At 31.7% G+C, this 16,322-nt stretch overlaps 1 protein-coding gene across 1 annotated transcript in view; it reads right to left on the reverse strand.

Annotated features, from left to right (window-relative positions):
* Positions 1-12,510: 12,510 nt before the first annotated feature.
* Positions 12,511-16,322, reverse strand: part of LOC105348121 (cyclic nucleotide-gated channel rod photoreceptor subunit alpha) — a 41,544-nt gene continuing 37,732 nt past the window's right edge. Inside the window, exons 4-5 of the mRNA XM_034473509.2 lie at positions 15,826-16,131; positions 12,511-14,731 (exon numbers count right to left, since the gene is read on the reverse strand). Of these exons, the coding sequence (XP_034329400.2) occupies positions 13,812-14,731; positions 15,826-16,131 (1,226 nt within the window). The 3' untranslated portion in view covers positions 12,511-13,811. The remainder of the gene's footprint in view (positions 14,732-15,825; positions 16,132-16,322) is intronic.

Below are 16,322 nucleotides of genomic sequence, written 5' to 3' on the forward strand. Positions count from 1 at the left end.
CTGTCGTCATCAGGTGAACACCTCTGGCTTTTTTCTTTGAGGAGTGGATGTGTACATCAATGGACCCATAGCTGCATAATTTGTTGGCTGACTTGTTGAAATTCGTCTGGGAACATTAATTCATCTCAGTTTCAATAAAAGGTTCGGGATGCTTACTATTATTGGCGACCTGATTTAACTTCCAATGGTATTTGAGATCGAGACAACATCACCAAAACACCGAAAAAACAATCAACTCTGGCAGCATGCTGTGCACAGACGTTAGCGGCGGCCATCTTTGTTTACACTGGTTTTGAAAATATACCCGCACTGAATATTTTTTGAAAATATATTTCAGCGTTTAAAAAAAATTGTGTCTATCATAAACAATTAAGCTGATTTTATATGAATTATTTATAGTTGAACATTTATTGCTTTTATTTTTTTCTTCAGTTTTTAAGCCTCCAAATATTCATTTGGCAAGGGAGGTAGCTGAAATTATCAAACATTACCAAAATATACTTGTCTACAATTTTTCAATGCAAGCTTTTCCCACTCATTTTATTTTATCAATAAAAAGTCAAAATATTTTTCTCATTTATAAAAAATCCAAACCCTCACAAATAATAATGTATCGGATTTTAAAGGTCACAGTTTGGTACATGGTTTCAATGATTTATATAAGAGAATGAAATATATATCTTCCCGTCCGAATAACCACTTAAATTATTTTTTCAAGCAAATCATCATTATTGTGGGTTAAAAGAGAATACAAAGAAACTATTTCAGAGGGAAAACAAAAAATTCGTGAAAATCGATGTGCAACGTTTTCTTATATATTCGCCTGATGTTTGCTTGGACAGCCTCTTAAGTACATCACTGGCTATATAGTTACCACAACGTTTACAAAAGTCGCTTATACATACTATTCTTTGTCGACATATCAACTATTTTCGTCCACGATCGCCTCTCCTTGGATGGTTATGTCCAGTTGCATTTTCCACCGATCTCACATGAAAACTAGTTTATTACGAATTTTTCTGCACAGTGAATAATATCACAAGCTATCGCATGTATTTTCCTTTCGTTTTCAATTCAGCCGGTTCAGATTTTAACTCACTATTTGTGTTTAATCCATTAAATTCAGTTCAATAGCTCTGCATCAGCTGAAGGCGCATCCATTTTGAATATTGTTGCTGTTGTTTTGTATTCATACGCGCCGCTTCATTTACATTATTTACATTTTTGATCAATGACACTTCACATTTTTTGATTTGAAAATGTTATATTAAATGATAAGAAATGAAGATAATGATTTTTCTATTGATCGACGTATCAAAGAAAAAATTGACCGGAAAATATGGAACGCCATGGCTGCCTTATAGCATTAGACTATAGGTACATTATGTCAAATTATCATTACATTATGTCAAAGTCCATTACGTGGTGTGAATATATCTTTACGCTAGGTCAAATCGTTATTACGTGATGTCAAAAGCACGTTAGGTGAAGTACACATGTCTTTACATGATGTCAATTTTTTACGTTGTGATGTAAAATTATCCTTACGTTATGCCACCATTGTACAACCAAAGGTCAATACATCATGACATTATTTCGACACTGTATTACATGGGGCGAATGTATCCTTACATTATGTCAACATTTTATTACATGCTTTCAATACATCCTTACATTATATCAACACCGCAGTAAGTATCGTGATTCTATCCTTACATTATGTCAACATTTTATTACATGATATCAAAGCATTTTTACATTTTATCAACACTTTATTACATGGTGTAAATATATCGTTTGCAAACATTAATTCTCTTAACTTTTTGTTTATTCTATTTTAGTTTCCAGACCATGACATTAATGAATATTTCTTGAATGGAATGCATGAAGATTAGGATGGAACCTTATTCTGCCTGTTTACCAACTCACACCATCTTTTCAAGATTTATGGGGCCAACCACAGAAGAATTTGTTCTATACACATCATTCATAACATTCTTATTTATGTTACATAAAAAATGTGTGGGCACTTAAGAGTAAAAATCAACAAGCATCAAGCATTCCATGGAAAGTGGAAAAATTATTTTTTGAAAAGCTGCTTGTATATTATTGAATTTAATCTACTTCACACAAAATCCCTGATAAACAATGATTTTTGTCATACTATGGGACTGGTATCCAAGGAAATTTATTTCCTTAGTTACGGGTGCACAAATCTTTGAAAATAAAACAATGATTTTAGCTAAACATCTACGTAAATTATTCCTTTACATGATATTATATAGTATTTTGCTTTTTGTATTTATTATAAGATTGAGTTTTCCCATTTTTAGGAAAAAATAAAATTTTAAAATATTTCATTGTAATTGTTGCCATGACAACAGGAGGAGAACATGCATTTAGGCGCTTATCAATTTTCAAAAATTGCACATCTTTATCACTTTATATGCAAAATCTACAACCACTGCTGGAAAAATAAATTATGTATTTCTGTTAGTGATCATCTGTACTATAAACATGCAAAATAAAATCCATAGGCAACTTTGAGGGGGGAAAGTTGTACAAGGTTTAAAAGTATATCAAATTTGCATTTTAAGCTTTTACAAAGGGGTAATGGTAACATAAAAACCAAGTATTATTAAATTGAATAGATCATATTGTACCTTATTTTTAAAATATTCCCTGGTTGAAGATGCACAATAAGTCAAATTTTCTATTTTATAAAGTTTTTTTTTAAAATGACATTTTAAAGATCAATCATTTTCATCTAAAATTAGAAAACATGGATACACGGACGTAAGGGCAAATATAAGGTAATTAAAATACTTATTTCATTTATAAATGAGGTATTTTACTCCTCAATGTGGTTGAATCATAAATTTAGTGAAAATCTGCATACAAAACAATCATTTAAAATATTATGTACCAAGAAAAAGCAAGGAAGGAGGTCAGGTTTTACCCTCTGAGTTCATTTTATTTGACCTTTTTGTACTTAAAGTGCAATTCTCAACATAATGAAAAATGACTTAGATATTCTTGACAAAAAATGTGAACAATAACATCATATACCAATATTGTTTTTCATTATATAAGTACTATAATGATGGTCAGAATGAATATATAAAATAAATATATATATATAATATATATTTTGTTTAAGTTGCATCTTTCCTGACCTTTTTGTACTTAAAATTAGGCAACTTTTAATAATAAGTGTGATTTGAAATAAAAGCTTTCTAAATGTTTAGATTTCTTATGATTTCAATGCAGTTTTCTGGATATTTTTATTTTCCACTTCATAAATAAGATATCATATATAAATGTTTAGAAAGAGGGCTTTAAATGTAAAATTCTTACAAAAATATTCGAGGTTTTTTCTTTTTATTTGAAACAGTTGACACTAAAAGTCTATCACCTATAAAGCTCTCTGAAGGGCGCGTAATTATTTAAAATGACCTCAGCTTAGAAGAAAGATATGCTCTTCATCTCTAAATGTAATACTGAATCTCCAGTCTACTCTAACATGTCTAAGAGATTTCAAGTTGTTCTGATAAAATCAAACACCAATAAGATTATTGGGGGGGGGGGTGGAAGTCCATCATAATTCATTTTTCAATATGTATATTTAAGAAAAAACATTGCTGCATGAAAAAGTATGTGCAGAGATGTTATTTAAAAAGTGAAGGTCAGAAAAAGAAATCAAGGAGGTAACTTATTCCTCAGGAGGCGAAATATCCAATTTAGATGTTCATCTGATTATCATATTATTTTATAGTTGAACACAGTCACCAATAGTTTCTTTCTTTCACTGATATCAGCCCGAAACATATTTGGATGTAACTATAACAAATAAATGACAATAATTATTTCAGTTAAATTGGTCATATCCGCCCCCTCCCAGCACCCATGCATGCAGGAATTTCACATAAGAAAAATTGTCTCAACAATATATGTATATGCTTACTTTGAGAATTGATCTACTAAGCCACTTTTAAAAAGTGTTCTGTCCATCTCCCTACTCGATCAGTAATTAAACTTTTTGTCATTAAGATGGGGAAATATTTTTTCTTCAAAATCTAATAATCAATTATTTTACATAAAATTGAATTGGTCTGCAAAAATTCAGAGAAATATTTTGACAGTCAGCTGATATAGATAGTACAGTAGCCTTAATATCAATATGTGAATTGTTGGTTTATATTCTTATGCATGAATTTATTTCCTATTTAGTCTTGGTTTTGTCAATGTCATCAGGTCAGTTCAAATAGCTTGACATAAACCTGTATTACTGCTTTTACTGCAGAACTTGCTGAATGCTCTATCTAACATGGATTTTATTCTTTATTTAACAGTGTAAAGTAAACACAAATAAAACAATCTTATGAATATCAACTTTAATTTTTACCATCATTAATTGTAATAATTTTCACTGAAAATAATTCAACAACTCAAATGATCAAGTGGTAATAAATCATTATGCATCAGCATTGACATATGAACACATCTTATTTTCAAAAATAGACAGAGTATAAGTCAGGCACACATTTACTTTGAAATAGTTCAGAAAATACTTGTTTGTACCATTGTATTTAACCCAAATATCCCTATATATAATTATATATAATTTTGAATTCTATTTGATAAGATTTTCAGTTTTAGTTGAAAGCCAGCTCTTCTTTTCTGTGGAACAAAGTGGTTAACATAGCTGTTTATCTTCAAGGATGAAAGAAATTCTGCTAAAGAAAATCATCCCTTGTCAACTATAGTATTTGTTGGTCTGGGTTTTTTTTCAATTGCACTTTCACCCTCTTCTTTTGCGAAATTTAAATATTTCAAGCATTGTCTCTGTCATCTGTCTGGTATGAATATTTTAATTTTTGTGTAGACATGGTAGATTTTAGTGTCCATCCTCATTTAAGTTGATTCATTTGGCTTGCATGTGACACATTTTCTGTTTACAACTCACTAAGTTATCTGTAATAAAACAAAGAACCTGTTATAACTCATACACCTTTCCATCCCCTATTTAATTAAACTGTCTTGAAAACTCATACAGTAAAATAGTTTACTCCCAGATAGCATGACTACGTTGGGCCAACGTTGGTAATTGGTTGTACCGTTGGTCGATGGTTGGCGTTGGGCACACATTGTTGGCCCAACGTTGGGCCAACATTATTACACATCTTTCATAGCACATTGATTGCTTTGTTGGCATGACAACGTCGGGCCAACGTTGGGCCAACATAAGTAAAACATGTGATCTCTATTTGTTGGTAATGCACAGTTGGCCCAACGTTGGGCCAACATCTTACAATGCCATGAATTTCGACTAAGTGTTTGTTGGTGTAACAATGTTGAGCCAACGTTGGGCCAACATAAATAAAACATATGATCTATATTTGTTGGTAATGCGCAGTTGGCCCAACGTTGGGCCAACATAATAACATGCCATGAATTTCGACTTAGTGTTTGTTGGTGTAACAATGTTGAACCAACGTTGGGCCAACAAAAGTAAAACATATGATCTATATTTGTTGGTGATGCGCAGTTGGCCGAACGTTGGGCCAACATCTTAACATGCCATGAATTCTAACTAAGTGTTTGTTGGCGTAACATTGTTGGGCCATGGGTGGGCCAACGTAGGTAAAACATGTAATCTCATTTAATTGTTGGAAATGGGCAGTTGGGCCAACTTTGGGTCATTATTTTTACATGCTACGAATTATGACAGAGTTAAAAGAAACAAACAGATAACATAAATACAACCACAAAAATTTAAGGTATAGGTGAGTAAATAATGTGATTTGCTCTGTTAATTTTGATGTTACTGGATGAATTGTTTCAACAAGAAGTGTTTACATAATATACTCTTTTGTATACAAACAGAACAAACATACTCAGTTACAATGGGAAATGGATATAATATATATAAAATTGTTTGATAAATGTATAGGTCTTGTTCATGAACAGAAGAAATGACAGAACAATATTCAGTTTTAGCCCTCAAATCCAAATATTAATATTTTTTTTTAATATTATTTAATCTACGTTGAAAAAAGAATTAAAATATAAAAGTTTTTTCCCTTTAATCAAATGTTTGGAAACAAAGCCATTGAAATTTGTACCGTTTATATCTAAAATTGCTGCACAGTATATCCTATTGATTCCTGTAATATATCACTTTAGTTTCTTGAACAGTATGTCAATTACTTTATTTTTTCTCAGATTGAAGTATACAGGGTCATTAATTCATTTTCATTATATTAAACTAGATACAAATAGGCCTACTGCAACCTTTTCATTGTTTGAATGGTACGGAGTTTTTAAAACGAGTCTAGTGATTAATTTTTAATTACCTTTCATATGAAAAATGACATGCTGCACAGTATATCCTATCCATTTGATATATCACTTAAGGTAGCTCGCGGGTTTACCTGCTTGTGAGAAAACCTACCTTGAAAAGTTGTCCACGTGATCCATAGGTTTCAGAGTTTTATTTCTAAAATTTATTTGAGATTCGTCTGCGCGGTTATAATGTTATCGTGTTTCAAATACAGTGTCATTGATAAAATCAAGCAACGCCATTTCAATGAAATATATAGTAAAATGCACATCTTACTCGAGAAACGCATTACAAAACCATACTCAAAACTTTTAAACGATTCAGACGAAATTAATTATACTCAACACAATAACAGAAGAGATAATTATGAATCGATTCATAAAAAATAATTAGTATGTGTTCTCAGCCAATTTTTTGAAAAACAACTTTAAAGATTTAAAAGATTTCTCAAAAACTTATATTTTCATTACGACGTTAGCCCGACGTCATCATTTCCTTACGTCTGAGAACCCAAAAATTGAAATGCATTTATTGACAAGACTAGCTGATTAACACATTTTAGAACTTGTAAATATTAATTAGACATTATTGTGAATGTTATCAAATGCACAAAAGCAATTAATGTAGGGCTGTAAAGATACAGAAAATTGCTATTATTTTTATGAAATTCTGAGTCAAATAATGCCAAAACAAAAATGCCAAGCAACTACTGACATAATAAGTTTGTAATCGTATAAGCCAAAAGAACTTTTAAAAAAAGTGATCGGTAGTTAAAATTACGGAAGTCATAATTGTAAAGAAAAAACCCCGATTTTAATGCATACGGTTCAATTAATTTACTTGTCTATTTTAAAACATGATTTTAAATGGAAGAGTTCCAACGCATACTCTTACTTTATAGAACAAAATGTGACATCTTTAAATTTTCAGCACTTGATATTATAAATGTTTGTATAAATAGTAATAAACTGCATCTAAGCTTTCTGAAATATTTCCTTTTAAGCTTCTAAATATCTCATTTGTCATTTTAAAAAAAAATATGTATGAGTTTACTATGACGGTCAACTCTTTACGTCCATTCCTATTGTGACGTCAGCAAACCCGCAAGCTACGTTAATTTATGTTTAACTGCATGTCTATTAGTTTTATGATTTTTAAGAATGATATATGCAATTTCATTAATCTATTTTCCATTTAAAGAAAATTAATTTTAAAAAAGATCTCTTACAACCTGTGGTTTTTTTTATTTACTAATACAGTGTATTAGTTGTATGTAGTTGTGTAGATTTATACATGTACATACAAACAATATACATTTAATATTTACCAGGTACATGTACAGCCTACTGTATTTGATATTGTACTTCTTTCATGTCAGTGACAACCAGGAGGTCACCTGAGAAAAAACTACTTACACCGCGAGGTTTCCATCCCGATATCCATCCTTTTAGTCTGATCAGTGTCTGTATATGCATGTCTATTCTTTACTATGTTTACAGTTCTATCTTTATAATCAGTATAAATTAGATCCCCACATTCTGTCACTGCTATATCATCTGGCTAGTTATTTGACTTGGTTTGGATTGACTTCAATAGTAGTTCTCCCCGGAGACTGTAGAATTTCATAATGCTATCTTTACCACACGCCCATCTCTTATTTTTCACTCGTATTTTGTGTCTAAAGATGGGATGACCTGTATTTATACATCAGTTTCTGGTCAAGGGACGAAGACTATAGTGTAGTATAGTTCCTTTGTTGTAAACGATAGAGCTGAGAGAGAACCAAACTGCTCAATTAACTGATCTCTGTAGATTAAGGGCAATCATAAGTTTGGTAAGGAAGTCATAATTTTCAGAACTTAGCATTCGTCGATTTGTAATCAAAGAAAATGCAGGTATCTTTGGAGTTCAATAACCTCTTCAGTTTTGCGTTGTTTAATCTAATTTCAGACATGGTGGATGTTATTTCATCTTCCTGTTTTTTAGGACGTCCAGATGGTTGGATTCCATTTTATCAAGATCAGATTTCAAGTTTTGGATAATGGTATTGATATCCCTGAGTCAGACTTCTCCTTGATCGTTGAGATCTGTTGTTAATCTCTCGAAGTTTCTCATCAGATCAGCTTTTTGCATGTTAGATGCAACCTCTATATACTGACGATAAATGTATTTCAATAATTCTTACATCTATCTGTAAAAATTCTTTGTTTCTTTTATAACTGAGATATCAACTCAAATGTTCTCCAGTGTGTACAAAAAGGGATATCACACTGTCCACAGTGGAGTTCACATTGTTTGTTGGGATGTTTGTTACACTTACTATTATTCAGCGTACTTGCTTGTGTAAGTGACTTTAGAGGAATCAGAGAAATGTGTCTCTACACAGTCTTTACACAGATGTGTATGACAAACTTCACAGTACATGGGGGCCACAGAGTCCTGACACAGGGTGCAGCGTACAACATCCTGGGCGCTGCACCAAGGTTTTATTTCCAGTAGATTTTTTATAAGGAATATAGTAACTATTGTTAAATCTGGAAAGTAACCTTAAATATGTATTATTCATATAAACATGTTTTATCCTGGTTAAATGAACATTTTTGTATATAACATGCGAATATTCTACATGTACTTCAAACACAATTTGTACATTTTCGTCGATAGCATTTTAAATAAAGGATATTATGTCCCCTACCTTTGATAGGTTATGTACATTAATTAATATATGTTTATAATGTAATTCATGTTTATATCCTATGTTTATATCCTCATAATTATTCATTATAATTTCCATTTCTTATTTTCTGTTATGTTAAAGGACATATCGCATGTTTTTCAAATTTCGTTTTTTTAATAAAATAAAACTTATTAAAAATAAATATTTACATTTTAAACTGGTTTTATCTGTGATAACATTACGAATAGATTTTGATCCCTAAAAATCCAATAACTTCATAAAACATGGGTGACACAAAATGAGCGTGTCTTATAGCACACCCAAAAAACGGTCTAGTAATACATAGCATTTGCTATTGTACATTAGGGAGATGTTTAAACGATCGGGCTTTGATTTTAATCGGTATTATGGCTAATTACCACTTTTTTACACCAAACAAACTATTGGAAGTATTTACTATATAAACAAGGAAGACAAGAAATGCAAACGTCCCGTAATTTAGAAAAGTCCTTAAACTAATGATATTTTATCATATTTCTAGAAGTTATTATTCAATTTCAATATTCTTTATGTTATTAAGCTAAACTGGCTTAATTCGCTGTAGGCTTGGAAGCAAACATTAGTTACCTTAGCACTAAAATTTTTAATTTTTTTAAAAGTAATATTTGTTTATTTAGAACTAGTTCATTTTTACAATAGTGCATTAGATTCAGGAAGGAAATACAAAATGTACTTACCCTTTTTTATCCAGGTAGTAGGCTACAGTTTCAATATCAAACGGGCAGTGTTCCTGGCATCAACTGCTTCTGGCCAAATGCTACCTGTGCACGATCAGGTGATTCGTTTCTATGTCAAGTACACTCTTGTACTAGGAAAAACACATGTACAGTTACAATATTTAAAGTCCAATCTCTTGTCAACAATTTTCAAATTGAACACTGCTGAATATTGTAAATTATCATTTAGTTCTTTAGGCATACCCAGGTTATGCTTTATATATGAGGCTAAAATGAATTTTTAAAAAGTTCAAAAAATCTATACAAAAGTTGCTGCATTATAATGAAACATTTTGAACCGAGGAACATGCTCTAATGTCGGAAGTGTATTTTGTATTATTTGTTTCTAAGAACAACAATTGTGAACATTCCGCATTTATACTTTGTTTTTCTGCATATCTATTGCAGATTAAATGACCGCAAAAAGCTTGAAATACTTTATCAATACAGTTTGTGTTTACAAAATCGGTTCAAGTGCATGCAGGATATGTATCTAAGTCTAACGTTCAAGGAGTTTTACGATAATAAGTCTACAAATGATATCTTAACACTTACCACGGCGCGTCAGATCATTCTTTATAACTCATTATGATCACAATTTAGTTGATATAAGGTTTTAGAAATTGTAGCAAAGTATAAAAGGAGGGTGTATACAACAAAGCTCTAAAGTAGTCCGCAGGAATTTGTCTTTAATACAAGTTGATAGTATCAATAAATACGCTATTCCCCCCAAAATATGAATGCTGTCAAAAGAAAATATGAATGCGTTAAAACATAAAATTAATAAAAACAAAAAAAAGGCTGTTGGGTTTTTCACCAGTGGCACTTTGTTTGCACTTTTGAAGCAAAGAATGACATAACTTGAAGTAAAAGAAAAGTGTTGAGGTGGCATGTCACACCAAGTTCTAGTATGGATAACAAAATATATAACACCGCTTGAAAATATCAAAATTTTCAAATAGTTATCTTGTTATATAATGTTTTAACATCCCAAATCGGTTTTGAAATAATGATTCAATATTAACGTTCTATTAAATTCATCTTGGCATCAAAAAATTTAAAAAAATGTCTCATATTCTATTAAATAAGGCATTGAATAACTAGCAATCATTTTATTTTATTTTTAATAAAAAAGGGTATTTTGAATGTCATTGTGTAATGAATTTTTATTAGTACATTAAACACAAAACAGGGGGGAAGAAAGAAGACTCTTGATAAAAATCGTGTAAATATTTAAATTTTTTGCTAGATATTACGACTGGGTTTGTAATCGTGTTAAAAAAAATCCAGACCTGTTTGCTTGTAAATATAAACATGTGTTCATGTTGGTTTGAGAGTCTGGCTATGAAATGTGTGTTATGCTACGGTGTAACCTGTTTAACCTTAGCATAAATACCTTAAAGACATCATTCTACAGTCATATCATCTTATTTAGATTCTTTGGTTTTTGGTTTTTAAAACTCAGTATGCAATTCTAGCTCTATTTTTTTTTAAAAGAAGCTTAAATAAATAAGTATTAGAAGTAAATATCAAATTCTATATAACATGCACATGTAAAAAAAACATCGTAGGTGTAAAACAAGCAAGCCAAAGGAATATTTATTCATACTTAAAGAAGCGTTGAGATTTGATAGACATGTCCTGAATTTTTAAATTCTTTTTTTAGTTATTCTTTTATGTTACAGGGGCATGATAACAATTTAAGCTGAATGTCTTAAAGTCTATTTGTACACCTTTTAAAATTTGAAAAAAAACTCATACAGTATTTTGAGTGGCAAATCAAAATTGAAATGCCATGTGTCAAGTTACAAACATGATACTACGCTCACAGTTCTTAGTTGTATTATGTAAGCAGGCCTTGTTAACAACGACTGTAATAACTTCTATTTAGATTATGTCAACAAAAACACCGCAGAGCCTTGCTTATATACACTGTAACAAAGAGATTTGATACATGTATATTTACATTTTCCAGTGTCTTTGCCTGTGATAACACTACGTATCGTTTTTCTACTATATAACCCATAATACAAATTACGCCAAATTGGGGTGCCGGCGGGGTTTGCTTATTTATATTTAAATGTTTAATCGTACGATGGCTTAAAATTATATAAATATAAGTAATAAGGAATCATTCTTTGAATTTTATGAGGTGATAATTTCGGTCGGGGTGTGATCAAATCTATCATAAAGCCCTTCGGGCTTTATTGGATTTGATCACGCCCCGACCAAAATTATCACCTCATAATACTCAAAGAATGATTCCTTATTCCTTATATATATCTTTCTGAAGCAACTGACCTCCAAATGGTGGTCAACTATTGAAGTATTTTAGTAAAGCATTTAATCATTCAGCACGGAAATATAATGTTTTTGGTTTGGATTGTGACCATACAAAAAGTGTTACATTGAAGAAAAAAAACTTACTGTAAATGACAAACACGTCATGGTGACTTTTAAAGTCTCAAGTCAAGATCAGATCGGCCACTTATATAGCAAGTTCAGGTTTATTAAAAATTACAATGGATAGATGGGTTATCACTGTACTGCAATTTAATAGGTGTTTCTTCTTTAACGACCAAATTACTTTAATACTTAATAATCTAGAAAACATACATGTAATAAAATATAATATACCTGTACACCCATTAATTGTTCGACTTCATGTCTATATCACAAAATCTAATTCAGATAAAAATTGAAAATATCGGTAATTTTGAATAGGTTTATTTTTTAACAAAAATTCAAACTTGATATACATAGGTTATTATAATATAATACACGAGTCAATGACTTATAAAAATATGATCGGCAATAATAATGGCATGAATTCAGCAGAACCTTAACCCAGCAAATGTGGCGGATCAACCGTACCAAATCACATGTATTATGTACATAATTCATTTCATTCGACAACGCCATATACCGTGCAACAATATGCAAACATTATGCATATTGTGAACAATTTAAATCAACTAAGCTGTGGGTAAACAAGAAGACATGGGCATTATTTCTCTTCTTTTATATTATTACCAAAACACCCAAAATTACATCTTAATTACATCCTTCTTGGTTCAAACCAAAATTACCTCCTAATTACACCCTTCTTTGTTCAAATTTGCACCCTGAGCCCTGCTTTTTGGCCACTTAACCCCACGACTTCTTACATGCATTGTAACAATAACTTACAATTTCAAACCGTTGTATAAATGATTGTTTTGTAACTTTACATATATCCTTTATCATTTTGATGGAAATAGTTCTGGTCTTTAATTCAGAACAATTGAGATTACCAGCACACCATTTACTCATGCATTTGTTTTCATACACTGATGAACACTAAATTACATCAACATTGAAACCTGTTTGGCATTCGTATGAAACAATATCACGGTCATTAATGACCAATTAAACACCTTTAAAAACCACTTATTCTATACCAAATATGGGACTTTTCATAGGGTGACAATTTTATAAATTACCATGTTTCCAATTATTCTACCAATGGAATATTTTTCGCGATCACTTTTACAAAAAAAACTTTTTACTAATTACCTACAATTGTACTTCAAATATTTCATAATACACTGTATACGCGATCATCAAATTTATTTCTTTCACATAAAAGTATGGGTGCTTTGGGTGAATTTATTTTTCTTATAAATACCAACCTCCCTGATTAATGATTTAGAAATAAGTGACATAATATAAACAGAATATGAACTGATAACATTATACCAGTACATACATTTAACATGGAAATGTATATACCATATATCCAAAACAGTAACATGTTAGGTCAATGCATTGACATGAATAAAATGAATATTTCATTTCTGAGGACAATAGTTGGAATGATATCTAAACTCCAGAATATTTTATCAATAAAATAGAGTGAAAACATTGTGATTTACAAAAACAAGAATACATAAATAACGCGCATGCGTAAACTATATCATAGAATTCCAAAGTTTAACATAAACTTCGATCATAAGTGGTAAATAGTTTTAATTCTCTAAATGATTGATTCTCTGTTCACAGGTTCGAATCTTTCAATTCGTTCGTCGTGACTCGAGGTACTGGCCTGACTCGAGCTCTGACACATGTGTAGTTCGAGCTCAGAGAGTCTGTGCTCCACATCCCATTGCTGTCTGTGTAATTTTGCTGTCATGGAGGCGTTCTCCGTTTCCAAGGACACCAATCTTTCCCTAAGCGTGTTGATTTCTTTCAGGAGAACGTCATTAGGTGTGTCGTACGAGAAGCTTTGTGGACTGACCGAGCCGTAGTTGGATATGTTATACCCGGGGGACACAGGAAGCAGGGTTGGCTGGGGGTGGGCCTGTGGTGACAGGTTAATATGGGAGGAGGAGAGGTTGTCTGATCGACTAGTGGCAAGACTCGGCGAAGACAGAGGATTCATTGTATTGGACACACAGTATGGAGACAGAAAGTTCATTTGTTGAGGATGGTTTTGAAATGGATATGTATGAGCATACGTAAAACTCAAGGGCGATAACTGTGCAGGACTTCCGATTGCGTTAGTGAGGATAGGGGTGGCCGCGCTGATAGTAGGGATGTTTGGTGTTTGGCACAAACTTCTGGGTGAGATCGGCGGACTATAGCCCGGAAGTCGAAAGGAATTATGGGAGGTTGTTGTAACTCCAACTAAAGTGTTTGGTGACGTCATCGTCCCTACATTCAGGACATCACAATTATCATTAGTTTCTTTTGAGTACTGTTCAGCAGTGGTTTCAGCATGAGCATTTTCACCCGTTTCCAAGGAATTTTCATCATGAGTCTCTTCATCGCCACTAGATGGCGACTGTTTTGGAAGACCTGCCGGAAGTGTGTGGTGACGAGTTATCATCATCGCTTCTAAAGGAATTTTGCCGGATGACTCTACAAGTCCCGGAGTACTTTTGCTTCTTGCCAAAGCTAGAGAAAAAAGTAAAATTTAAAAATCTGATTTTTCCATGTTAAGGACAAACTACATCCAGTTTTTACGTTAAAATATTTATGATATGTGTCTGCTTTATGCTGTTCTTAAGGTGGCTCTATACACCCACAGTTTATTCCAATTTTCAATAGAAGACAACAAAACATATACTTATCAAATATAAAAATGATAATAGTGATGCTACAGGTATTTTTTTTACGAATGTTTTAATATTTTTTCGTGTTTTTGTAAAATTAATTTAAAAAATTTAACTGTAAACAAATTGAAAGAATTTTTTGTCAAATGATGGATACATCCTTCAGACACATACATAAAAATATAATACTTCATAAATAACATATCAAAAATTTAATTTTTGCAATTTTTATAGTATTTCTTGAAATCATACATTGTGATTTTTCATATCTTCTTACTCTGTTGACAAATCATCTAGAAAAAGCTGCTTAATGTTATAAGAAAATGTATTTTAATAAGTGTAACATAAAAAAATTAAGAAAATCATTGCAAATAAACACCAAAAAAAATATAATTTTATTTTGTATGAAAGTTCGTCAAGAAACTATCTATAAAATTATACTTAATTAATGTGTATTTCGATAAATAATACAATACAACAAAAGGTGTCCCATACTACCTTACACGTAAATAATGATTTTTTGAATTATCGAATTAAATCTATTTATTTATCTATTTTCTTCAAAAGAGCGGTCCCTATACAATTCGCCTCCGTTGAAATCGGCCAGTACCGGAATTACATGCCTCCAGATTTACTTTTCAGCGTACTGCGTCATCAAAAAGTGATGTATAGAGCAACCTTTACGAGAAACACTGAATATGCTTATTTCTGATATATGTTAAAAACGTTTTTGCAGCCATCCGACCGTCATTTTCACAATATCAATTATTTTTCATTCAATGGCATGTGAATTATTTAGGTATTTTTTCTCTCTTCTGAGATAAAGGTTTATAAAATACACATATATATCTCTTTTTTTTAAGCAACAACAATGTCTGTCTCAGTTTTATTTATTATCATTATAAGAAAGATTTTTTTCCTAAACTTTTTTTGTACCTTTTTCAATTGGAATCTTTTTCGTTTTCTCCAGTCTTTTGACTGCTATTGCTTCGAGTTTTACTCGAGCGGCGGGATATTCTTTAAGGACATCCCAGAGATCCTGTTTGGACAGTCGGAATAAATCCGAGTAGCCCACGGAGCGGACAGAGGCCGTCCGTCGGTTACCGGAAGTACCCATATTTAGAATGCTGATTTCCCCAAAGTAACTCCCCGGTTTGAGGGTAGCGAGCACCGTTTTCCCGTTGTCGCCGACCACGTGTAATCTCCCTCTGTTGACAATGTACATCTCCTTGCCAACCTCGCCTGTAAACAATAAATGGATCAATGAATCAATTTCTTAAAAACTTATGTTATGACCTTCTTCGTTAATATAAATGTTAGATATTTGCAGTATTGGAATCACTTTCAGAAAGATGTCAACAAATGTGAATTTGATATAAGGTTTTGTTCCCACATATATAAGCAGGATTATCATTCTTTGAATCGTGGGCTAT

This window comes from Magallana gigas, chromosome 8, assembly GCF_963853765.1.
Source record: "Magallana gigas chromosome 8, xbMagGiga1.1, whole genome shotgun sequence".
NCBI lineage: Eukaryota > Metazoa > Mollusca > Bivalvia > Ostreida > Ostreidae > Magallana > Magallana gigas.